This window comes from Microcebus murinus, chromosome 23 (assembly GCF_040939455.1).
Source record: "Microcebus murinus isolate Inina chromosome 23, M.murinus_Inina_mat1.0, whole genome shotgun sequence".
Lineage (NCBI taxonomy): Eukaryota > Metazoa > Chordata > Mammalia > Primates > Cheirogaleidae > Microcebus > Microcebus murinus.
In genome coordinates, this window is record NC_134126.1 from 5,091,280 (window position 1) to 5,118,325 (window position 27,046).

The window sequence follows — 27,046 nt, forward strand, 5'->3', positions numbered from 1 at the left end:
ATACACACAAACCCAAACAGATCAATAACCTGCAAGTATTATTACCTTTTATATATTTACTAAACATAATTCTTTATACATCTTCTATACATTTTCAATTTTTCCTCAGTTATTATTCCAACATATATAGAAACAATGCTGGGGCACATATACTTCCAAATGTGGCAATGAATATGCCAAAATATATAGGACTTCAAATTTCCTAATCTAATTCTTAATTTAAATCTAATTCAGTCATTTTCCCCCCTTTTGTTTCTAAAGTTAATATATTACCATTAGAATAACTAGGTGAATCTCAAACACAAGTAAATAAATAGTGGAAATTCAGTCAAATAATATTAAGGCTAATGTAATTAATTTTCATGTTGTCTTTTCTTTTAATTTTAGAAGAACAGCAGCTGCCAACTTTTCGGTTGAAAACAAATTTCTATAGTTCTTATTTTATAAATTATTTCTTCTCAGGATTCTATATGGGCTTCAACCAGAAAGACCAACAATCTCTTTATTAAGAATCTGTGTTTAAAAAACATGGGTGTATGAAGGCTTTAATAAGGTTCTCTGAAAAAAATTAAAAATAAAAATTAAAAAAGTATCTGCCTTAGTTATAATTTTGCATTTAAACAAGCAATTTCAAAACATATAGTTTAAAGCTACTTTCTAAGCCATTAACTTTGGCCAGTTTTTTAAACTATATTTGTAATTTAGCTGTATTTGTAATTTTACAAAATATAAGGCCAGTCTCAAAGAATTTTATTTACTACATTAAAGTTCAACAAATGTTTTCTCCCACCCTTCAAAAAAGAACAGTGTCATCAATTTAATTTTGTTAGGAGTCACAAAATTTTTATTTAGGAAAAATATTCCCTTCAATGTTTATTAGATAATAAATCTTATTTAAATGAATAGTTTACTTTTAGTTTTCTGCTAGATTAAAAAGTATGCCTCTTTCCTTTCATAAGCAAATTGTGTTTGTCTCACTCTGCATGGCAGATAAGAAATTAATACTTTACCTCTTTCTACCTTAAAAATTAATGAGATTTTTCTCATTATGAAATAGCTGTTGCTGTATGGATTACTGTTGTATTGCTAAAAACAAAAAGTTAGTAAAGGATATGGATACCTGGGGAACAAATCATAAACTATAATACTAGTTAATAATGAAATATATTAAACATTGTTTAAATATTAAACAGCAAAATACTCATCCTATATTAAATAAATAATTAAGATTTGAATTTGTCATATGGGAATATAAGCCAATATCACCAATAATGTGGATGATCTAGTGCAAAGGGTAACCAAAAAAAAAACAAACAAACAAACAAACAAAAAACCAAACACACATACACACAGACAAGAAGAAGAAAAGGAGAAGGAAACAACATTTAATACTGGTATTGTTTTGAATAACAAATTAAACCAGTGATTCTGAATCCTTCCTGAACATTAAAATTACCTGGAGAACTCTGAAAAAATACTGATGATCAGGTCTCATTCCAGACAAATTAAATCAGAATCAGAATCAGGATTCAGGCACAGGTGTATTTTAAAACTTCCCAAATGATTTTCTATATGTAATCTGGGTTGAGACCTACTAACTGAAACCTACATGCCTCTTACTATTTATTATCTGACTCAGAAGAGTATCTTTGAATAAATAAATAGAGCTTTCCTTTACAGACAGGGCAAATAAGGGTGTCTCCAGTTAATAGTAACTCATGGGTACGTCAAGTTATTAATGCACACTTCATTTCCATTAAAATATCTACTTATGCCTCTTTACTGCCTGTAATTCTGTATTCACAAACTCCAAGACGAAGTACAAACTACTTTCTGTAATAAATCAGCTATACTGAAAATACATTGTTCACTCACGCATGCATTCACTGAGCGCCTGCTCTGCGCAAGGCGCTGTGCTAGATGTTGCTAGAGGATCGAGTCATGGGACAATGAAGAGTGATTGGCTGAAAATTTTGTTTTCTGTTTTTGATTTTTAGAATTAATGGCTATAAAATTAACCTCATGGACTTAAATAAGGGACTAAACTGTCCAAAACAAACAAACAAAAAGTACATAATAAGGGTTAGATTTTAAAATACATGGTAAAGCATATTTGTACTTTTCTTAATGTTCCATACAGTATCTCCATAAGCTTTCGAACATACATAAGGCAAATTCAAATTAGAAAAATAAACCCTGTTTCAAAGTAGATGCTCCCAATTTTAACCATACTCTGTTATCAAGTAAATTTCATATATAAGTACAAATACCAAAAATCTTTACGGAAAGGTAGTTCATGTCCACTTGTAGTAGTAGTCTTAACAAGTAATCTTACATAAAAATATTACAGATTCTAGTCCTTGACAATTTCATCATAGAGAAAGTTTACACAATACATAATTTATTTTGAAAACAGATTTATATGCTGAGAAAATCTAAGGTGAACAAAGTTTGAATTTTCTTTTATCCTCAAGGAATGGGGATGCAGGGAAGAAAGGAAAAATGGGAGCAGAATCTGTTCAAACCTTATAAATACACCAAAATATAGTAATTTAAAATGCTAACTGTTTTCTTCTGAAGAGCCTTGTGCATTCCATGTGAACAAATATCTTTTCTATTTACTATTCGTATGGACTTTTGTGGTGACTTAAAAAATAAATAATAATTGTTTCTCACTTTTATGATAGTATTAAATTTCAAAAAGAGATTTAGGTAATGTCAGCTGAAAAAAGAGCTAACTGTTTACCAAAAACGTTAACCTAAGAGGAAATCACTGGGGAAAAAAATAGAGGAAAAGATGAGGTAAGACTGAATGATTAACAAAAATTCTAATGGCAAAAACAGTTAAGAAGAGTTAAGGTTCCCAGTTGCTTCTAAGTAGTAAAAGGCGAAAATCAAGACTCAAGGAAAATGGTCATTCATTGTACCTTGGATGCAATACTCTATCTAAAGTAGAGAAATAGTAAAATATTTTACTAGGTTAAAATATAAGCTTTATATTTTATACCATATTGAATACACACATAAAAATACCAGTGATTTCATCTTGCTTCTGTTCAGACGCTTAATTAAGCAATTGTGTTCTTTGGTGCCTGGGAGTTTATCAATATTTAGGGATAATGGAAGATAAGAACTCCAAGATCAACAAGCCTAGAACTAGAAGACTCAAAATCCTATACCATATAAAATAAGAAATCAAAGGTAGACTTATAAGAAAAATTAAGGAACGTAAAGTTATACTGTAATAGGGCTGATACATATTCCTTCCCCCAAATCATACTCTGGCTTCTCAAATAAAAAGTACTACAGCCTATTATTTTTTTAATTTGTTTTGAGATTTTGAGTGGAAAGATATTACAGATAGAAATATATCATTCTAACTTTTAAAATCATCAAAGTCAGTGAAAAGAATGTACATTCATTAAATGTATTCATTTATAAGAAGTTTTGAAAAGGCTGAACAGTTCAACCAAAATTGAAGAATTGTTCTTGATTTTTCATTATTCCTTTTTAAATAAAGAGTAAGTGTAGATATAGTATACATAGAGGTTGACATTTTGATTCACTCAAAATAGTCACATCCTTTTGCTTGGTTTTGGAAGTTCCAGAGACTAAAATGTAACACCATTCATAGCACAGTATTTTCAGTAAAAGGAATTATAGAGCAATGAAAAATCAGAAGCAAGTAAGGCTCAGAGAGCCTTATATCCTCTAAATATACACACATTTATAACCTGCATTTATTTTCTAAGGAAACAAATTTTAAGTAATGCTTATTTAACCAATGGAGAAAAAATTTCTATCAAAATATACAATTTCCATTACAGACTAGAAGGCTAATATTAAAAAAATAATTGTAAGCCAAAAAGTTTGCTTATATGGATGACGAGCATCACCCCTTTGAAGAACAAAGAATCAAATAAGGTCTTATAAAAGATCCATCTATGACCTTCTTCATTTGTAAGTTCCTGATAATTCATAAAACTTGAGTCTCAGTCTTTAGATCAAGGTATATCCACCATGCTTCTTAATCCAGATTTCCGGAAATAGAGGAACCAAATAACTCAGAATCTTAAGTGGGATTTATGCTTTACCATGTACCTGGAAAACAATATTATAATAGGTTATAATAACTATAGGAATTTTAGAATTTTACACATAAAAACAAGCTGACATTTCTTAAAACTTCAAATCAGCAACATAACAGGATGTTTTGTTCTATCAAAAATTGGAAATTTAGTATTGTGATCTTTGGGAATTTAAGGATTTCTGAAATAAGCTAGAAAATACATTCCTCTTACTAAATTCTATATAAGCTTCTAAGCTAGAATGATAAACATTTCTCTTAATCAGTCATAATTAGACTGGATTACCTCAATCATTTATGACTTTGAGGAAACCTATAACATCCAGTGAGAAAATTACAGCAAGAAAGTTAACAGATTTTAAGGAGTACCTTAAAGAGAACAACAGATTTAGTGTTATTAAATACGATCATATGCTGTTCTGAAATTGCCAATTACAAAACTTATTAATGTAAATAGCTTTAAGAACTTTATTTGTACTAGCAATTAAAATAAATTTTAAAACTGAAATCTTTCATGAGCTATATAACTCAAATAAATCCAGAGTTTTTCAGTGGTTGCAAAAATCATAGGGATCACTTAAACCAAGCTCCTTGGATAGACAGAAAATAATATTCAAAAGGGTCACACAGTTCATTTGAACCAGATCATAAAACCAAGACTAAAATCTAGGTTTTCTGGCTCAGTTTAGTGTTCCTTCTACCAGGATATAAACCCTTTATTTCTAAAGTAAATATATCAAAGACATTTGTTAATTGATCAGCATCAAATGAAACAATCTTCAAGGAAGGGAATTGGGAAATAAGGTTAACAACTTAAAGAAACTTAAAATTTAAATTAAGGAGCCAGAAAAATTACTACAATAAAGCGAACAAGCAAACTTTAGACTCAGAATTACCTGTCTAATGTTTCCCAAAACCGTAAGAAAACTGGTCTATCCAAATGCCGTTTGTGATAGCTGAGTTCTAATACTGTTACATCCCATTTCTGAACATTGGGATCTAGACGAACTTCATCATACTTGAGATGGAAGGCTTTAACTATATGGGGGAAGGGGGGATGGAAAGATAAGTAATTATTTTTTAGTCAAACTACAATCAAAATTACGAAAACATAAACTAAAAAAAAAAAAAAAAACAAAAAAAAAAAACTTAAAAAAAAAAAAAATTACGAAAACATTTTATAGGTAAATTTTTAAAATTCCAATCCAGATATTAACCAGAAACCTAAAAAACAAAAAAATTCAATCTCTCTTCCACCAATTAAAGCAATATTATAACCAAAGTGAATCTTTTAAATAGATGCAAAACACTATAGTATACTCAAAAATAATAAATATTTAAGTGAGGGTTTATAAGTGCCAGCCACTGGGGACTGAAATGAGGTCTAAGGGAAAGATACAATGTATATGGTCTGGTAAAGGAATAGTAAGAAAAAGATTATTCGTACAATAAGGAAAGTAGGGTAACACAGATAAAGAAGAGTATAGAAGCATACCCTGGAGATTATTGCCAGTTGAGTTCCAGACCACCACATTAAAGCCCATATCACAATAAAGTGAGTCATACAAGTTTTTTGGTTTCACAGTGCATATAAAAGTTGTTTACATTACACTGTAGTCTATTAAGTGTGCAATAGCATTATGCCTAAAAAAACAATGTACATACCTTAATGAAAAAATATTACTAAAATATGCTAACAATTATTTGAGCCTTCACGTAAGTAATAACCACATTGGTGGTAGAGGGTGATGCCCTGATGTAAATGGGTGGTGAAGGACTGCAGTGATGGTTGCTGAAGGGTGGCTGTAGCATACCCTGGGGAAAAGAATCCCTATTCAAGAAGTGGTGCTGGGCAAACTGGATAGTAATATGGAGAAGAGTGAAACAAAATCCGTATATCTCACCACTCACAAAATTAATTCACAATGGATAACAGACTTAAACCTAAGGCATGAAACCAATTCTAGGAGAAAATGTTGGAAAAACTCTTATAGATATTGGCCTAGGCAAAGAATTTATGAAGACTCCAAAAGCAATCACGGCAACAACAAAAATTAATAAACAGGAACTGATCATATTAAAAAGCTTCTGCTCAGCCAAGGAAACTATCATTAGAGGAAACAGATAACCTATAGAAAGGGAGAAAATATTTGCATGTTATACACTGATAAAGGGCTGATAACTAGAATCTATCATCAAGAAAAAAACAACCCTATTTAAAAAGTGGGCAAAGGACATGAACAGAAAATTTTCAAAAGAAGACAGAAAAATGGCCAACAAACATGTGAAAAAATGCTCAACATCTCTAATCATCAGGGAAATGCAAATCAAAACCACAATGAGACATTACTTAACTCCAGTGAGAAGGGCCTTTATCAAAAAGTCCCAAAACAATAAATGTTGGCATGGATGTAGAGAGATAGAATACTCCTACATTGCTGATGGGACTGCAAACTAGTGATACCTCAAACTAGTGATACCTCAAAGTAGATATACCATTTGATCCAGCAATCCCATACTGGGTATATTTATCTAAAGGAAAAGAAGATATTCTATAAAAAAGATATCTGCACTAGAATGTTTATAGCAGTATAATTCACAATTGCAAAAGTGTGAAAACAATCCAAGTGCCCATCAATACATGAGTGGATTAATAAAATGTGGTATATGTATACCATGGAGTACTACTCAGCCATTAAAAACATTGTGTACTACCTCTTGTACTATCCTGGATGGAGCTGGAGCCCATTCTTCTAAGTGAAGTATCACGAGAAGGAAAAAACAAACAGCACTTGTACTCACCATTAAATTGGTGCTAATCGATCAAAACATATGGACACATATGGAAGTAACATTCATCAGATGTCTAGCAGGTGGGAGCGGGGAGGAAGAGGGGAGGGGAGGGGTAAATTCCCACCTAACGGATGCAGTGTGCACTGTCTGGGGGATGGGCACGCCTGTAGCTCTGACTTGGGCAGTGCAAAGGCAATTTATTTAACTAAAGCCTTTGTACCCCCCGTAATATTCTGAAATTTAAAAGTCATGAAGTTTGTTGTATTGACACTTCCTTATATGAAAGACATCTCTGTAGCATATGATGCTATTTGACAACATTTTATCCACACAGCAGAACTTCTTTCAAAACTGGAGTCAATTCTCTCAAACCCTGCTGCCAACTATTTAAATGTATTCTTTCTTGTCATTTCAACAAAGTTCACAGCATGTTCACCAGGCGCAGGTGCCATCTCAAGAAACCACATTCTTTCTCTCATCCTTAAGAAGCAACTCCTCTCCATTTATGTTTTATCATGAAACTGTATCAATTCAGTTCCATCTCCAGGCTCCATTTCTACTTCCTAGTTTTCTTGCTGTTTCCACATCTTTAGTTACTTCCTCCATTGAAGTTTTGAACTCCTTGAAGCCATGCATGAGGGTTGGAATCAATTTCTTCTAAATTTCTGTTAATGTTGATATTCTGATCTCCTGCGATGTATCATGAATGTTCACAATGGCGTCTAGAATGGTAAATACTTTACAAAGGTTTTCAATTTACTGAGATTCATGAGAGGATTCGCTATCTATGGCAGTTGTGGCCTTATGAAATGTAATTCTTAAATAACAGGGCTTGAGAACTGAAATTACTCGTTGACCCATAGGTTGCAGAACAGATGTTGCATTAGAAGGAATGAAAACATTAATCTCTGTGTACATCTTCATCAGCACTCTTGTGTGACTAGGTGCACTGTCAATCAGCAGTAATATTTTGAAAGGAATCACTTACTCTCAGCCTCTGAGCAGCAGACCTCAACAGTGGGCTTAAAATATTCAGTAAACCATGTTGTAAACAGATATACTGTCATTCAGGCTTTGATGTTCCATTTCCAGAGCACAGACAGAACAGATTGAGCATAATTCCAGACAGGGTACTGCTCTGTTGCCCAGGCTAGATTATAGCAGCCCAATCATAGCTCACTGCCAGCATTGAAATCCTGAGCTCAAGCCATCCTCCTGACTCAGCCACCCAAGTAGTTGGGATTACAGGCACATGCCACCATGCTTGGCTAATTTTTCCTAGAGACAGGGTCTCGCTATGTTGCCCAGGCAGTCTCAAACTCCTGGCTTCAAGCAATCCTCCCATCTAAGCCTCCCAAAGTGCTGTGATTACAGGCATGAAGCACCATGCCTGGACAGATTTAGCATGATTCTAAGGACCCTAGGATTTTCGGAATCGTAACTGGCTTCAGCTTAAAATCACCAGCTACATTAAACCCCTAACAAAAGAGTCAGCTTGTCCTATGAAGCTTTGAACCAGGCATTGACTTCTCTTTTTTGGCAATGAAAGTGCTAGATATAATGTTCTTCTAATAGAAGGCTATATTATCTACACTGAAAATCTGCTGTTTAGTGCTGCAAACTTTACAAATGATCTTAGCTAGATATTCTGCATAACTAGCTGCTGCTTCTACATCAGCACTTGCTGCTTCACCTTGCACTTTTATGTTATGGAAATGGCTTCTTTCCTTAAACTTCATAAACCAACCTCTGCTTGCTTCCAACTTTTCTTTGCAGCTTCCTTACCTCTCTCAGCTTCCACAGATTTAGAGAGTTAGGGCCTTGCTCTGGACCAGGCATTGCTTAAGGGAATGTTGTGGCTGCTTTGATCCTTCTGTCCAGATCACTCAAACTTTCTCCCTATCAGCAACAAGGCTAATGTGTTCAGTGGAGCAGCACTTCTATTTCTTTCAAGAACTTTTCTTTTGCATTCACAACTTGGCTAAGTGTTTGGCTCAAGAGGCCTAGCGCTTTCAGTCTATCTTGGTTTTTGACCAGTCTTCCTCACTAAGTTTAATCATTTCTAGCTTTTGATTTAAAATAAGAGTTGTATGTCTCTTCTTTTCACTTGAACACTTAGAGGCCATTGTAGGGTTAGTAATTAGTTTAATTATAACATTGTTGTGTCTCAGGGAATAAGGACACTCAAGGAGAGTGAGAGGGACTGTCAGGTTGGTGGAGCAGTCATACGCACACAACATTTACCAATTAAGTTCACAGTCTTCTATGGGCATGGTCCACAGTGCCTTAAAACAACTACAATAGCAACACCAAAGATCACTAATCACAGATCACCATAACAGATATAATGAAAAAGTTTGAAATATTGTGAGAATTACCAAGATGGGACAGAGACACCAAGTGAGCACATAATATTGGTAAAATGGTGCCGATACACTTGCTTGACACAAAGTTGCCACAAACCTTCAATTTATAAAAAACACATTATCTGCAAAGCACAATAAAGCAAAGCATAATAAAATGAGGTATGCCGTTACCTTACACAGACCATAATTCAGTCAGAACACAACTGCATAGGCGGTGATGTTGATCTAAGACCTAAAGGTCAAATAAGAATTAAGCAAGCACAGAACAAAAGTAACCCAGTGAGCTAGACAACTATGCTCAAAGAGAAAATGGATTAGCCTAAAAACTGAAGAAATTTCACAGAACTGCATCATGCAAAGAAATGTAGGGAAGGGATTCATAAGACCACAGAGGTTCAAAATGTTGGGCTTGTAGGCTACAGTGAAGAGCTGACTTTTATCTAAGTGACATGGAAAATGATTGCTTAGCAGAAACTAATGATACAAATGAATAATCTAGAAGATGAAGAGACTTCTTCAATAGGGTAGAAAATATAAATGGTAACAGAATATTCAAGAGATAACTGGGGAATGAGAACTAAGAGAACTTAGTTAAGAAACTGCAAGGTATTTCTTTCTTTTTTTTGGTACATATTGTATATGAGATTTCCTTCTTGATTTCTTTTTCAGCTAGTTTGTTGTTTGTATATAAAAGCTCTACTGACTTTTGTATGTTAATTTTATATCTGTAACTTTACTGAATTTATCACTTCTAATAGCTTTTTGATAGTCTGGAGGACATTATGTTATATGAAATAAGCCAGAACAGAAAGTTAAACATTGCATGTTCTCATGCATATATGGAAGCTAAAAAAACACTGATCTCATAGAAGTAAAAAATAGAGCAGAGGATACAAGAGGCTGAGAAGGGTAGGGGGAATGGAGGGATATGGAGAGACTTGTTTAAAAGATACAGAATCACAGCTACACAGAAGGAATAAGTTCTAGGGTTCTATACCACTCTATGGTGACTATATATTTAATAATAACAAAGTTTTGGCTGGGCGCGGTGGCTCACGCCTATAATCCTAACACTCTGGAAGGTTGAGGCAGGAAGATAGCTCAAGGTCAGGAGTTCGAAACCAGTGTGGGCAAGAGCAAGACCCCATCTCCACTATAAATAGAAAGAAAATTAATTGGCCAACTATAATATATAGAAAAAATTAGCCAGGCTTGGTGGCACATGCCTGTAGTCCCAGCTACACGGGAGACTGAGGTAGAAGGATTGCTTGAACCTAGGAGTTTGAGGCTGCTATGAGCTAGGCTGACGCCATGGCACTCTAGCCCAGGCAACAGAGTAAGAGACTCTGTCTCAAAAAACAAAACAAAACAAACGATAACATAAAGTTTTAAATAGCTAGAGGGAGAATATTAAGTGTTCCCAACACAAAGAAATGAGAAATGTTTGAGATGACAGATATGCTAATTACCCTGATCTGATCATTATATATTATATGTATCAAAACTTCACTGTGTATGCTATAAATATGTACAATTGTTATGTGTCAATTTTTAAAATTGCAAACAGAGATATACCTAACATTTAGTGAGTGCCTGCTACATATCTGAGTGCACTATTGTAGGCACTGAGAATACAACAATGACCAAGACAAAGTCTCTGCCCTCAGGGAGTTATATTCTAAGACTCAACAATTAAACAGATAAATTTACTATATTCAGACAGTACATATGCTACTGCAAGAAAATAAAACAGGAAAAAGGAAATACATAAAAAGTGTGTGAAAGTTTCTTTCAACAGAGTGTTCAGGGAAGGCCTCTTAAGGTGATCACCTAGAAATATAGATAATCAAAAAAGTCTGGACAAGATATGGGAAAAGGATTTCAGGAAGAAGAAAAAGCTGACACAAAGGTCTGAAGATGGGGGTAAGCTTGGAATGTCCTATGAACAAGTATAATTTTTAGAGACAGGATCTCACTATGTTGCCCAGGCTAGCCTCAAACTCCTAAGCTCAGGCGCTCCTCCCACCTCAGCCTCCCGAGTAGCTGGATTATAAGTGCACGTTACCACAGCCAGCTTAAGTATAAGAAATCTGAATTTTATTCTAAAAGTGATAATAACCCACTGGAAAGAAGGTAAACTGATGTGATTTTCATTTTTGAAACACAGTTTAGTGTTGGGCAGATGACAGACTCTAGGGCAAAACTTTTCAACTGATGTGTGTTGAAAACAGTTAAGAGGTGGCCCATAAAATAATGTTTATAATCTTTCTCTGGGTAATAATCCAATTCAATCATCCCACCAGTTTGTCATTACATTTCCCTTCAGTTTATCATCAATGAAGCTTTTATTGTACATGGATACATGTAAAATGTTTACTTTTTTCCAAATTTTTATTTTTTTACCAGCATACGGTCACTATTATCACCTGGTATTAGGGGTTTCTAAAGAGAAAACATTTTACTGTGCATTGTTTCTGATAGCTACTTTATGGATTGCTTGTTACATATTGGTTTTTGATGTTAACAATGAAAAATTCTTGATGAAAGTTTAAAATGAATAATTTGTATGCAGAAAAAACACATAAACATTGTTTCTATATTATTTACTTTTAGAAATAAGTATCTCAAGGACACAAATTATTCATTTTGAATTTAAACAAATTCTTTAAAGTAGCTACATGTCATAAGGTTCAAACACCCATTTTTAAAATACTTATTTTATAGGTGTAAAATAAATAATTGTCAATTATTAAGTTAAACGTAAATAAACATTTTAATACTTTCTATACTCTTACTACATGTTTTCCTTTCTAATTTGTTTGATGATTTGCTTTAATTCATTCTTAAGAATTCATATAAGATACATTTTAAACAATGACTTAACTGCTACTACCACTGGGGCCTGAAGACTGTATCAGCTGGCATCCAAGTCCCTAGCGAAACTTTACCAGTCTCAAATAATAACCGTACCTAAGCTATCAAGGAAATCATAGATACCACTGACCCCGTGTACTTCTGAGGAAATCATATAAAGGTCACACAACTGCTGCACCCAAAATCAAATCCAAAGTGTCCTACTCAACCAACAACACATATACATCTTCAGGAAAAAAATTCGTCCCTATGAAACCAATTTTAAAAAACTGGAAGAAGTGAGTGCTACACCAGATGTGCAGATATCAACAGAAGGAAAGAGGAAACTTGAAAACGCAAGGAAACGTGACACCACCAAATGACCACAACAATTACCCAGCAACATATTGGAATCAAAAAGAACTCCTCGAAATGCCAGACAAAAAATTCAAACTACTGATATTTTAAAAGTTTATATGAGATGCAAGAGAAATCTGAAAACCAATACAAAGAAATCAGAAAATCAATTTAGGATATGAATAAAAAATGCATCAAGGAGATAAATACTTAAAACAAAATTCTGGAACTGAAAAACTCATTAAAGGAAATACAAAGTACTTTTTTTTTTTTTTTTTGAAACAGAGTCTCACTCTCTAGCCTGGGCTAGGGTGCTGTGGTGTCAGCCTAGCTCACAGCCACCTCAAACTCCTGGGCTCAAGCAATCCTCCTGCCTCAGCCTCTCAGGTGGCTGGGACTACAGGCACGTGCCACCATGGCTGGCTAATTTTTTCTCTTTTTAGTTGTTTGGCTAATTTCTTTAAATTTATAGTAGAGACGGGGTCTCGTTCTAGCTCAGGCTGGTCTCGAACTCCTGAGCTCAAGCAATCCTCCTGTTTCAACCTCCCAGAGTGGTAGGATTACAGGAATGATCCACTGCACCCGGCAGGAAATACAAAATACTTTTGAAAGCTTCAATAATAGACTAGACTAGACCAGACAAAAGAATGAACCTCAGAACTTCAAGACAGGTCTTTTCAAATAATCCAATCAGACAAAAATAAGGAAAAAATAATAAAAAAGAATGAAAAAAGCTTTTGAGACATCTGAAACTACATAAAGCAACCAAACTTAAAAATTCTATCAGTATTTCTGAGGGGGAAGAGAGCTCAAAAAGAGTATTTAGAATTAAAGGAGAAGAAAAATGGGAACATAAACATATGCAGTTGCCCTTGAACAACAGAGGTTTGAACTGCCATGCCCACTTACACACTGATCTTCTTCTACCTCTGCCAGCCTGAGACAGCAAGACCAACCCCTGCTCTTCCTTGTCCCCTGCTCTTCAGCTTACTCAATGTGAAGACTATGAGGCTGAAGACCCTTTATGATGATCCATTTCCACTTAAGGAATAGTAAATATATTTTCTCTTCCCTGTGATTTTAATAACATTTTCTTTTCTCTAGCTTGCTTTATTGTAAGAATACAGTATATAACACATATACAAAATATGTGCTAATCAACAGTTATCAGTAAGGCTTCTGCTCAACAGCAAGCTACTAGTAAGTCAGTTTGGGGGAGTCCAAACGTAGAGATTTCAGATGCACAGAGAGTCAAGTCAGTGCCTCTAACCCCCACGCTGTTCAAGATTCAAGCATGGTAGATAGCAGAGAAAAAGTAGCGAGGGAATCTGAGATAAAGTACAGCAAATACTTGGAAAATAACTTTCAAAAAGGAGGGCATGAGTCAACAGAGTAAATTTCTAACAAGAGGTCAAAAGTATTCAATACTTAGGTCACTAGTGGCTTTAGTGGGAATAGTTTTAGTGGAAAGCAAGGGCCAGACTATAGCGGATTTGAATAGAAATTGAATAGAAAGTGAGTTAGTAGAGACAATTCTTTCGAAAGCATAGTTGTAAAAAGAAAAAGAGAAAAAACTAGAGGGAAAGGGTAAGGTCAAAGGTAAGGGTTTTGTCTAATTTGTTTGAAACTGGAAGGGGAAAGAGTATTCTTAAATGCTGAAAGAAAAGATCTAGAACTGAAGGAAGGTTGAACAGAAACAACTGTTCATAAAAGAAAATCAATGATTACTGTTGAAAAAATTCTCTAAATTCTTATCTAAATTTTGGAAGACGAACAATTTGAACAAAAACAAAACATGGTTATATTCTTACAGAAATCCAGAAAGCATCTACATCTTGAAGACATTCTAATTTTTTTGTTATAATACTATTCAACAAGGCAAGCAAATAGGTAAAACACAGAATTTGCATTCAATGACATTTTACTTTCATTAAAATTCCCATTCTATTTAAGCTTTCTATTTACCAACTCCTTATGTATTGCTGAAGTTTCAGAAATAACATTAGAAGCTATTACAATGTCACTAATATTCAAATTCATTTTTTAAAATGAATGAAGGTACTAGAACAACAAACGATTTAGAACTTTCAAGCTTGGGCAGTTTCTATGGAGGAATGGTGTTATCACTAACAAAACTGGGGCTGCTAAAAATGCTGGATATTTCACAGTTGACATTCATAATAACAAAATTTATAATTTCTAATAAACATTTATTAGAAGTCATAAGAATGACTTTTTGAAATTAAATTTGCCAATGCTAATTTAATTGAATACTCAAATAATTGTTAGAATACTGCAAATAAACAGGCTAAATTAATCTACTTTTGTTACATCAATTTATGCTAATATGTTTAATAAATATATAAACTGCATGAAATAATTTACTCAGCAGATATTTAGTGAAAATATGCCAGATACTCTTCAGTGCTAAGGACACAAAGGTGCATAAGGCAGAAAAGGTATTTTGTGGAACTTACATTCTGGCTAGGGAACACTTACAAAGAAGATATCAAAATTAGAAAATGTCAAGGAACAGTAAGTGCTATCAAGAAAATAAAACAACTTAGAGAGCAACTGCAAGTAGGTGATGGCTACTCTTTAGAGAAGGATTCTCTATACAGAGAACACTGGAGCTGAGATCCGAATGAAGAGAAAAAGCCATTCGTGCTGCCATCATTCCAAATGATGGGAATAGCTAGGAAATGTCATTATGGCACTTTAAGTTATGGCTAAACATTTCTGTTCAACAAAAGTCAATCCATTTAAAACTGGCATCAATTTTAATAACAATGTATGAACATGCAACAATATTGATTTTGAAGTGACCTAAAAAATAATTATTAATGTTGCAGGATAGGCAATACTCACTTTTAGATGTAACCATAAAGTATTAATGGACAAGAAGACTTTTTATTAAATATTTCACAGGTGCTGAAAAGTTCACATTATATGATCCTTAATAGCAATTCATTGATATACATGTCATATATGCAAAGCCATATGGCTTTTTCTCTTAAATAAAGTGAGAACATTTCTATATTGGATAAACAGTAAATACAAAGAGAATCTTACTTTTAGCAAATATGTCAACTGGTGATCCATCAGGCAAAAGCCATGGCCAACCTTTGAACTGCCATGCAGGACCCTGCACAAAAACTGCTACAACCCGGTCCCTACAAGTAGAAAAGGGGATGGTGGGGGAGAGAGGGAGAATATCCCAAACTTTAGCTTTAAGTTACTATAAATCCCTAAGGAAAGAGTTTCATAATTATCCACGTGATATAATCTCCTATTGATCCTTCTGTGAGACAAAAACAATAAGTACATGACCAACTTTTCAAGGTGATGTTACCACTACAGCACATTAATGATTGCTACACTTCCACTCCCATGCATGTACACCTAAGTCACCTAGTATGTTTAAACATAATTATATAGACAATACTTTTGTGTAATCTTTTTTGCCTTTTCTCTTCCCTTCTATTAATTAGAGTAGGTGCCCACTTTTCCAATGCAATAGGAACAGTATTTGATCTATTAATCAAAGTTTGGTTTTTTAAAAAAATCATTTAAAATTCAAAAACATCTTAAATATTGTACTTAATTAAAAACATGACATTACACTAACTCAACAACCGCTTTATGAAGCCCCAAGGCCTTATTTTAGAGTTCTTCTGATTACTTGGGAAGTAATCTTCTGATTACTTGGGAAGTAAACTGAGGACAGAAACCCACCATGTAGACTTTTGTAATTTTCCAACTGTTTTACAACTGTCTCACTCATTCTAAATTCTTTAAGATTTTTTTTTAAATCACTTGTTTTTCCAGCCACTCAACCAAGTTTTCCTGGAAAGAACAAATCTTTTTGTAGGCCCTCATATTTCATTATTTTACATAGTATTTAATTAAATTGAGAAGTTATAGTAAGTACTGCCATAAAGAGTGTTTAAGCCTACAAGTAAAGAGGTGGGAACAAAACAATAACATCAACAATGATTATTAACATTAGTAATATGTATTATGAGCATTTACTATGTGCTAGTGCTGTTTTTAAGTAATGCTTTACACATTACTCATGATGTTAACACATTTAATCTTCAAACAATCCAGTGAGGTGAAAACTATTACTATCCTCATTTTACAGATGAGAAAACAGAAGTGCACGGGCATACTAGACAACAAAACAGGAAGCGAGGAAGAAATAAGAGGAGAAAAAAGGAGGAAAGAAGGTAGGGAGGGAGGGAGGAAAGAAAGGAGAAGAATAAATTATTAATCTTGGCACTATGTATGGTATTATTTCTACTTGAGGATGGATAAATCATGAGAATAGCCACCTTAAGTATTACCATGAAGACAGTTTTGACCTTGCAACTCTGTGGAAGGGTCTTGGGAATGCCTAGGTCAGTAGGCCACACTTTGATAAGCACTGCATTAGATGAAAATTCTATTCATCTAACAAAACATTAAACCAGGGTTACCTTCCATTCAAGTGAAAGACCTATAGCAGCTATCAAAACTGCTGAAAAATGGAGAGCTTAAAATTCTTAACCTGCTCAAAATCTCTGAGGCTAAAATTAAATCTTAAGTAAAAAATGTCCCCCTTTCACTGACACATGTCCCCAAATTGTCGAAATCATCTTTGGTAATGGAGCACACTATTAAATAATCTCTCAGTTTTGTGATGTAACTTGTGCCACACAAACAGGTGCCTGCCAAACTAAACAGAATTTGCTAGACAGAGGTCACCAAGATCCTATTAGGTCCCATAGGATCAACAGGGGAGAAGGATAACATAAATGCTATTCCCCATGAATTCTTTAAAGGACCATTAAAGGAAAAGAAAAGGAGGAGGTAGGGGAAATGTTATTCCTAGGGTATGACACCAATGGCTGGAGACCTCAGCTAATATAGACAAGTGGTATTTTAAATCATGGTAATGGCAATTATACACACTGTCTGTATTATCATTTTCTACAAATAACAGCAAACATATATTAATGCAAATGGTGTAACTTTCCTACTTGGTTTTAAGCTTGATATCTGAAATTCTCATCTTATTCACTTTATATATTACTCAAAGTACCTGTTGGGTACCAGTAGAAAATTATACTAAAAGAACCCTTTATTCATTAGTAAATTTTTAACATACTAATATTATCAATGACTGGACTTTCTAATGTCTGATAACTAACCAGTACTAACTACAAAAAGGTACATTTCATCTAATGTGCCATGTGTTGCATTTCTCTGTATCACAGAGACCTACTTTCACACTTTGAATTTTTATTCCATCTTAGATTAATGAATAATTTAAAAAGTCATATATCTGAATTTATAGGTACTTTATATTATATTATAAAGAGCTAATATTTTGTTAAAGAATATTTTAATGTAATAAAAGAGCTAAACCATAACAAAAGAGTTTATCAAGTTATTTTTCTTAAATTATTCCCTTACAAGAAGTAACTATGCCCTCACTTATCATTTCTTAGCAGAAAATTTGAATTCTCCAAACCAAAAATCTAAAATATAGGACCTTAAAACACTAGTCTAATCTGTTGCGTTCTAAAAGCTGATACAAAACAAATGAACGAGCAGAAAGAATTTTTTGTATGTATGTTTTCCAGAAGTTAGAGTGTTTCTTCTCATAAGATAAAGTTTACCTACCCAAAATAAAAGGTAATTTAGGTGTTACTAGAACATTAACATTATTGATGACCCAATTAGGTCTATATACATTAACCCAGTTTTCAAGGATAGTTTCTATTTAGAATCCATGACAAAAATTAATGAATATTTTAAAAACACAGAGTATCTTACCAGTCTTGAGGCATGAGTTTAAGGGGCTGGTCTACTACTCTATAAGGAACTGTGACACTGATTGCAGTGCCCCCTGGTTGCATCTGGTCTTTTCTTCTCTGTATTAGAGTTTCATTTTCTCGTTGACAACCTTGTTTCTTTTTTTCATCTGATGGAACAAATCTTTGAAAAATAGATGAGAAAAAGTCAAATGTATTCAATGTGATGAAAATGGCAAAATAAATTATATTTTGAAATAATTTCTAAACCTTATTTTAAACTAAAGACATTTATTTTTAAAGAAACCTACTCTGCATATACATACCATAGTGCTCAAAGAGTATGGGTCTCTCCATTGCATGCCAAATAGAACTCAAGCTCACTTAGACTCTAAGTCGGGGTGTTGGTGTGTGTGTGCGCGTGTAAACACACAATTTATATTCCTTCAACTAACACTTCGCATTCTCCACACTAATCCTTAATTTCTCCAATGCTATTTCAGGGAAACTATATGACAAAGGGAAACTTTATTAAAAATCAAAAGGTCACTTGAAATGAAAATATTGTTATGGATACTACGCTTCTTTACTGCTTTACTGGTTGACTCAGCCAATTCAGGAGCTTCACAAAACACCCTAAATTCTTAAGTATAATGCTGCAAGCTTTAGAAGCTTTTTCAAGCTTCTAAAATTATAATATTGTGTGAAAGTATAAATTTACCTATATAAAATTACTTATAAATTTTAATAAATGATAAAATACAAATATATGAGTGATCTAGTATAATACCCAACTAATAAAAAAGTCTATCAAACACCTAATTCAATTTCTGATGCCTAAGTAATAAGAGTTACATAGGAATGCATGTTTATACAGTGGTTGATATGTCTTATTAAAGTTCAGAGTCATTTATCATGGTTTTTAAAATTAACCATAATCCTAGAATTTCTACATGATTTAGCATTTTAATTTCTGCAAATATCTATGTATTTTCTTAGCATAGTACCCTTCTCTGTTAGCAGAAAAAAATTTTCAAAATGCTTTTCAGCTTTGATCCCATTAGATAATCAAAAAGATTGATCTTATGACCTCTTCTCCTAAATTTAAGTCCACTAAAAAGATTAGTATTACACATCTAGTCAATATAAATTTTACCTGTTCACTCTACAGTAGCTCATCAAATCTAAAACACCAATGACTGTGAGATACACCATTATATTGTACCACTATGAAAGAAAAAACCAATACTGCCAATTATACTATGACAATGCCTTAATGATATTCTACATTAATCACAGTCATCATCCCTCTAGAAAACTGGCTGTTTCTCCTAGCTTGGAATGCACTGCTTGATGTGTGTGATAGACAATCATTTCGCATGTGTCTCAGGAACAACAACAACAAAAAAAACAATACAGCTTCAACTACTGGTATCTTTCTTTCTTACGTTCCCTAAAGCACCTGGTTATTACTTGCTTTGCAAGAAAATATGGGATTGAGGTCATTTCTCCAACAAGGAGGAATTTAGGTGTATTTTGCATATACAACATTCTCGCTGGCATAAAATTTACATACTGTGAAATGTGCAAACAGACCAGTATAAGTAAGAATCATTCCAGTCAAGATAAAGAACATCTCCATCAACCCAGAAAGTTTCCTTATACATTTTTCAGTCCATCATCATCCCCCTTCTCCCAGTAGATAACCACTATTCTGCTTTCTATCACCACAGATTAGTTTTGCCTGTTTTGGGAATTCCTACACAAAGAATCATAAAGGATGTATTCTTCGGCACTTGACTTGTTTTCACTCAATTTAATGTTTCTGATAACCATACATGCTGTGGGGTATATCAGTAGTTCATTCTTTTATTTATTTGTTTGTTTGTTTATTTTATTATGTTTTGAGACAGAGTCTCACTTTGTTGCCCAGGCTAGAGTGAGTGCTGGGGCATCAGCCTAGCTCACAGCAACCTCAAACTCCTGGGCTCAAGAGATCTTCCTGCTTCAGCCTCCCGTGCAGCTGGGACTACAGGCATGCGCCACCATGCCCGGCTAATTTTTTCTACATATATATTAGTTGGCCAATTAATTTCTTTCTATTTATAGTAGAGACAGGGTCTCGCTCTTGCTCAGGCTGGTTTGAACTCCTGACCTCAAGCAATCCGCTCGCCTCGGCCTCCTGGAGTGCTAGGATTACAGGTGTGAGCCACCGCGCCCGGCCCATTCTTTTTTATTGCTGAGTAGAATTCTACTGTAAGACTACACCATTTTCCTGCTGGTGGCATTTGAGTGGTCTCAATCCATACGGGATGTTGTAACAAAAATAACATATGCTGGGTGGCTTATAAACAACAGAATTTTTTTCTCACAGTTCTGAAGATTGGGAAGTGCAAGATCAAGATGCTGACATCTTTGGTGTCCAGTGAAGGCCCACTTCCCATTTCACAGACCACTGTCTTTTCGCTGTGTCCTCACATGGCAGAGGGGGCAAGGGAACTCTCCAGGGTCTCTCTCATAATCCCATTCACACGGGCAGAGCCCTCATGACCTGATCGTCTCCCAAAGGTCTTATCCTAACATTGATGATTAGGTTTTAATATAAATGGGGGGGGCAACAAACATTCAGTCTAAAGCAGGGAAGTTACAAAATCTGGGTTATTACAAATAAAACTAATATAAACATTTCTGTATAAGAGCTTTTTGTGAACATACGCTTTCATTTTTCTTATATAAATATCTTTGAGTGGAACTAGTTTTCCAAAGCAGCTGTCCCATTTTATACTCTAACTAAAATTGTATGACAGTCCCAGTCTTTTGAATGTATCTTTCTAATGAGTTACGAAGTACTATCTCATCATAATTTGAATTTTTTATTTCCTCAAAGACTAATGACGCTGGCCATTTGTATATCTTCTTTTGTGAAGAGTCTTTTGCTTATTTTTAATTGGATTGTCTTTTTAATACTGATACATAGGAGTTCTTTACAAATTCTCTCTATAAATCTTTTGTTAGAAATATGCAAGGAAAATATTTTTTCCCAATATGTAGTTGGCCTTTCCATTTTCTTAGTGGAGTCTTTCAAAGAGCAGAAGTTTTAAATTTTACTGAAGTCTAATTTATCTTTCTTTTTTCTTTTATAGTTCATCCTTGAAAAAAAAATTTGTATATCCCAAGGTCACAAAGACATTCTCCTATGCTTTCAGAAACTTCACAGTTTTAGCTTTTAAGTTTGGCCAGATGATCTGTCCTAAACGTTGTGTATGGTATTAAGTAATGGTTGAGAATTATCCCAAACCCATCAGTTAATCCACTTGTTCCAGTACCATTTGTTGATATCATTTTTCGTTTCTCAACTGAACTGCCTTAACATCTTTGAGAAAAATACTATAGGTCCATTTCTGCATTCTCCATTATTTTTATTCATCTACCTGTCTATCTTTACATCATTATCATAATGTGTTGATTACTGCAATTTGATAGTATATCTTGAAATCAGGTAGTTTAAGTCCTCCATAATAATTGTTTGTTTCAATACTTAGTCAGTGTATCTTTCTGAAGACATTTTAAACTACATTTAAACTCATATATAGTACCATCTATGCACACATCTAAGAAGAACTGATGAAACTATGAATTGCCATCACAATTTTATGCATGTGCATATAATAAAAACTATGTCAGGACTGCCACCTAGCCATAGCAACTCTAAGATACATCAATTACGAGACATACTCCAATTTCAACGTAGTACATCATGAAAAATAATAGTGTTATCTTAGAATCGATAAAATATACAATGCTCTAGCTAACTAAAGAGTGTGACTAAAGTGCTATATAATATAGCACTACCAATTCAGCTGCTTTATGTCAACTGTCAATGTATCCTGTTCCATTACAATTCTACTCTCAGCTTAGAAGCATCAGCTAACAGCAATGGCCAATGGAATAGACTTAGGATGCTAAAGAGTATGAAAATTAATCTTATCAAGTACTGCCCACACTTGGGTCTTAAAATAACACACAGTAGTACTTTATGCCCATGCCTCCTCTTGCATAAGAAGTTTGAGTAAATCAGTTCTGGTCTATCAATATAAATACAGCTGTCAAGTTTATAAGATGGTATCTGAAGGAACAATGCACCTGACATTCAAGTAAGATAAATATAATTTTGGTTTTTTAACTTATCAAACTTTAAATATATCTCTATGGATGTATTTAGACATTTATTTAACTCTAAATTTAAGCCATATTTGTTTCATTATGAATTTATCTACTTTATTCAAAGTAGAATTCAAATTTTTACAATTTTATAAGAGTTTTTGTTTTATTATGGTAATTTCCAAAATCTGTCACCTCCCTGCTAGACTTCAGGTTTCTTTAGGGCAAAACCAGTCATTCAGATCTATGGTACTCATACCAACTAGCATGCTGCTTTACATTTAGCATCCTCAAATACTGGTTGAACTGAAAAATCAGTCTGAAACACTTATTTAGATAAATCCATGATATTCCTGAGACTTCCATTCAGGATTATTACAATTATCTTTTTATATACATTTTTAAAAAGATTTAAGGAGTAATGGCATGAGTCAACACTATTCTGTTTCTGGTATGATAATACGGCAGATCCCTACGTAACTGGAACAATACTTCCAAAGAAAACTAAAAATTGTAAACCATAAAAAAAATCTCAATTCTACCCAAAGCAATTTATAGATTCAATGCAATCCCTATCAAAATACCAATGACATTCTTCACAGAAATAGAAAAAAAAGTACTAAAATGTATATGGAATCACAAAAAATGATGAATAAACAAAGCAATCCTGAGCAAAATGAACAAAGCTGGAGGCATCACACTACCTGACTGTAAAATATACTAAAAGCTATAGTAACCAAAACATGATGGTACTGGCAATGAACAGAATCAATGAACAAAATAGAGAACCTAGAACTAAATGCACGCGTCCACAATCAACTCATTTTGACAAAGGCAACAAGAACATACATTTAGGAAAAGGACAGGGTCTTCGATAAATGGTGCTGGAAAAACTGAATAACAATATGCAATAAGAATAAGAATGAAACTAGAGCCCTCTCACCAAATTAAAAAAAAAAAAAAAAGAAAGAAAGCAAAATGGGTTAAAGATCTAAATCTAAGACCTGAAACTATGAAATCACTAGAAGAAACATTAGGGAAATGAAACACTCCAGGACATTGGTCTAGACAAAGATTTTTTGAATAAGACCTAAAAGTATAGGCAACAAAAGCAAAAGTAGATAAATGGGATTATATCAAGCTAAAAAGCTTCTGCACAGCGAAGGAAACAATCAGCAAAGTGAAGAGACAACCTACAGAATGGGAGAAAATATTCATAAACTATGCCGTGAACAAGGGATTAACAACCAGAATACATAAGGACTTCAACAAGTCAACAGGAAAAAACAATCTGATTGAAAAATGGGCAAAAGATCTTAATGGACATTTTTCAGAAAACAACATATAAATGGCCAACCAGTATAAGGAAAAATGTCCAATATCACTAATCATGATAGAAAGGAAAAAAGAAAAAATAAAAAAATAGAAAAAAAAACCCATCTTACAAGCATCTCTGAGCTAGCTAGCAAGAAGTGAAGAATCCTTGTGCCAAAGATGGAGTAAAGAGGGGGACTCAAAGAAGTAAAAATGACACTGCTGGTTGCTATCCATGGAAGGCATTTGTCAATTAAACTTGAGCTTTCTTTTTCACTATATTTCACTGGAGTCCTGGAACAGAAAACAAAGTCCAAATTCTGGCCAAGGTAGGGATGCTAAAGGAGTTCTCTCCCTCATAAAGGGGAGTCTCAGGGGTTAAGTTTAATATAATGGCAAAGTAGAAATAATCTCATTGCCCAACCTCTTTCCTCCCATACTCCTAACTCCTACTCTGGCAACTACAAGTAAAAACAAATGTCTCAAAACTGTAAAGTGGACCTCATTCAAATTTGCAGCAAGAACAACAGTATCTAAATGTTAAAAATCTCAAATACAGAATTTAATTTAAAATGATGATAGATTGGTAATGCTCCCGGATGCTTAGCAGACACAAATACAAATATTATTTGGTGTCCCCTTATATTTACTCAGAGTTAAAAGATTTCCACAGGAAGAAATTCCAAGAAAAATGAACAATAAATGAGTAAATGAACTCAATGAAAAATGAACAGTAAAATGAACAGTAAAAAACAAAATACAGACGGAAACAAAGTATCATGAATGAAACATTAAAACAGAACATAACTAAGGACTGCAAATGCTACAAATATTAAAGATCAAAGCTTATAAAACAATCTTGCAAATATATATGGGGAAAAACAAATTATGATAACAGACCAAAGATTTGAAAAAGAACTAAACAGAGCCATTAAAATTGAAAAATAAGATAACTGAAGTTTAAGATATAAAGGAAAGGCTTAAGATCAGATTAAGGCATGACCAAAGAAAGATAACTATAAGTTAAATCTAAAGAAATGATCACAGCCAGGCGCAGTGGCTCATGCCTGTAATCCTAGCACTCTGGGAGGCCAAGGCGGGTGGATTGCCTGAGGTCAGGAGTTCGAAATCAGCCTGAGCAAGAGCAAGACCCCCGTATCTACTATAAATAGAAAGAAATTAATTGGCCAACTAATATATATAGAAAAAATTAGCTGGGCATGGTGGCACATGCCTGTAGTGCCAGCTATTCGGGAGGCTGAGGCAGAAGGATTGCTTGAGTCCAGGAGTTGGAGGTTGCTGTGAGCTAGGCTGATGCCATGGTACTTACTCTAGCCTAGGCAACAAAGTGAGACTCTGTCTAAAAAAAGAGAAATGATCAAAAATGCAGGCAATGGGAAACAAAAAGATGAAAAATAGAATCACTTAAGAAACATGGAAGATATAATAGAATGAAGTGCTCTAAGTATAGAAAGAGAAAAGAGGGATGGGGAACGGAAGTAATAACGGAAGAGATTAAGGGCTAACATTTTCAGAACTGATGAAAAACACCAATACACAGATTTAATTCTAACAAATCCCAAGGGAAATACATAAAGAAGTCAATATGGCTATACCAGATAACATGATCTTTAACCACACAGAGATTTCACAGGACTGATTTATCACACTAATAGCTAACTTATCATCATCAACAGGAAATTATAAGACAGTGCAGTAATATCTTCAATGTGTTGAGGAAAAAATAAGAAACTACCATATTCTTTTCCAAAGTGGCTGTATCATTTTGCATTGCCTATGGCTGTTGAGAACAAGAACTATACTCAGCCCACCGTAAGCTCCAGTAATTTTCCTGCCTGCTTCTTTCACAGTGGTTTGTTTCCCAGGCCTCCAGTAGTTTTTTCACATGTGTTGAACAATATTTAGAGAGTACAAGAGGAACCCCTTTGTACAGCTTCTGAGCACTCTCTATGCACAATCTCACCTCTTTGGAACTCTGCCCTGTGAGGCTGCCATCATGACCAGAATCAGGAAGTTGCACCCAATCAGTTTATTTTTAATAACCTTACAGTCCCACTAAACTCCTCTCATGATCATGTTTACAGATGTAATGGGTATTTTTTTAATACTTCCATAATATAACCTTAATTTTGTTATTCAGGATGTTAAAGATTAAGCTGGGTTTCATTTTGTTTTGTTTCATTTACTTACTGAAAGGTTAGAAAACTAAAGAATCCTCAATTTTACATAAAACCAAATAGAATCTATGCCAACTTGAGCTATGGGTTACAGCCAGTACTGTTATTGTGTGGAGGAGGTTTCAATTACGCATTAATTACATAGCAAAGCCTCCAGATAACTCAAACTGTAGAGGAGATGTCAGCTGCAATGAGGTGTTAAACAATGGAGTGTTTTAAACTTGGAAGAAAAATTAGGCATGGTCTATCCTAAGAATGTAGTCTGTTTAATTGTTTGGCTTCTCTGTAGTAAATAAATAAGATTAAAGAGAATAACAGTAAAATTTACTTTGTGATTTCTTTGCAGTATTTACTATCTTCTACTTAAGATAATATTTAAATATTAGATTTATAATACATTCAGATGTACACTGCAAAGGTTCTGGAGAGTAAAGGATTAAGCACAGAATTTCTTTTTTAACATTTTACAAAGTTACTGTGAAATTTTTGTAACCAACCAAACACATTTATAAAAAATATAAAGAGATATAAATTATTAAAATTTGTGAGAACTAGATCATACCAATTCACAAATCATAAGAATTAGTTAGAAAGAGCCTGAAAGAGCCTTGAAGATCACCATACCCAAATACAGTAAATGCAAAAATCCAATACCAAATGTAATGAAGCTTCATGAGAACTAAAATCAAGTCCCAGGTGTATGACTACTATGTAACAAAAACAGAGTTCCAAGTTGTAGATAAATGCATTAAATTAAATTCACAGGTTGTACAAACACACAAATTATGAATTTCAGGTACACAAGTCTCCTATTCTCCAATTTTCTCAGTGTTTCTCCCTCCTTTTTTTCTCAAGCATTTACTTAATACTCATTATTAGGCAAACTGTTTTAAACAATGTAGCTACAAATAACAATAAAACAACAAGCCCTTGACTGTGAGGAAATTGTAATTTAGCTGGAAAGACTAGTGATAGATTGCAAGACACAGAAACTATCACAAAAACAAAAAACAAACAAAAAAGGCATTTATTTCACAGATTAAAAAATAAAGTATGAAAGGTGGAATGCCCATAGAAAACTGAAACAATTTTTTAAAATAATGCATTCTGGCTGGGCGT

General features: G+C 33.9%; 1 protein-coding gene across 2 annotated transcripts in view; it reads right to left on the minus strand.

Annotated features, from left to right (window-relative positions):
* Positions 1-2,310: 2,310 nt before the first annotated feature.
* The window catches only part of CDC73 (cell division cycle 73), a 135,229-nt gene continuing 110,493 nt past the window's right edge, over positions 2,311-27,046 (minus strand). The window contains exons 14-17 of one of the 2 annotated variants that reach the window (XM_012772412.3): positions 18,277-18,438; positions 15,529-15,629; positions 4,984-5,125; positions 2,311-4,101 (exon numbers count right to left, since the gene is read on the minus strand). In XM_012772412.3, the coding sequence (XP_012627866.1) occupies positions 4,065-4,101; positions 4,984-5,125; positions 15,529-15,629; positions 18,277-18,438 (442 nt within the window). In that variant the 3' untranslated portion in view covers positions 2,311-4,064. The other variant, XM_012772413.3, reaches the window with a different exon arrangement.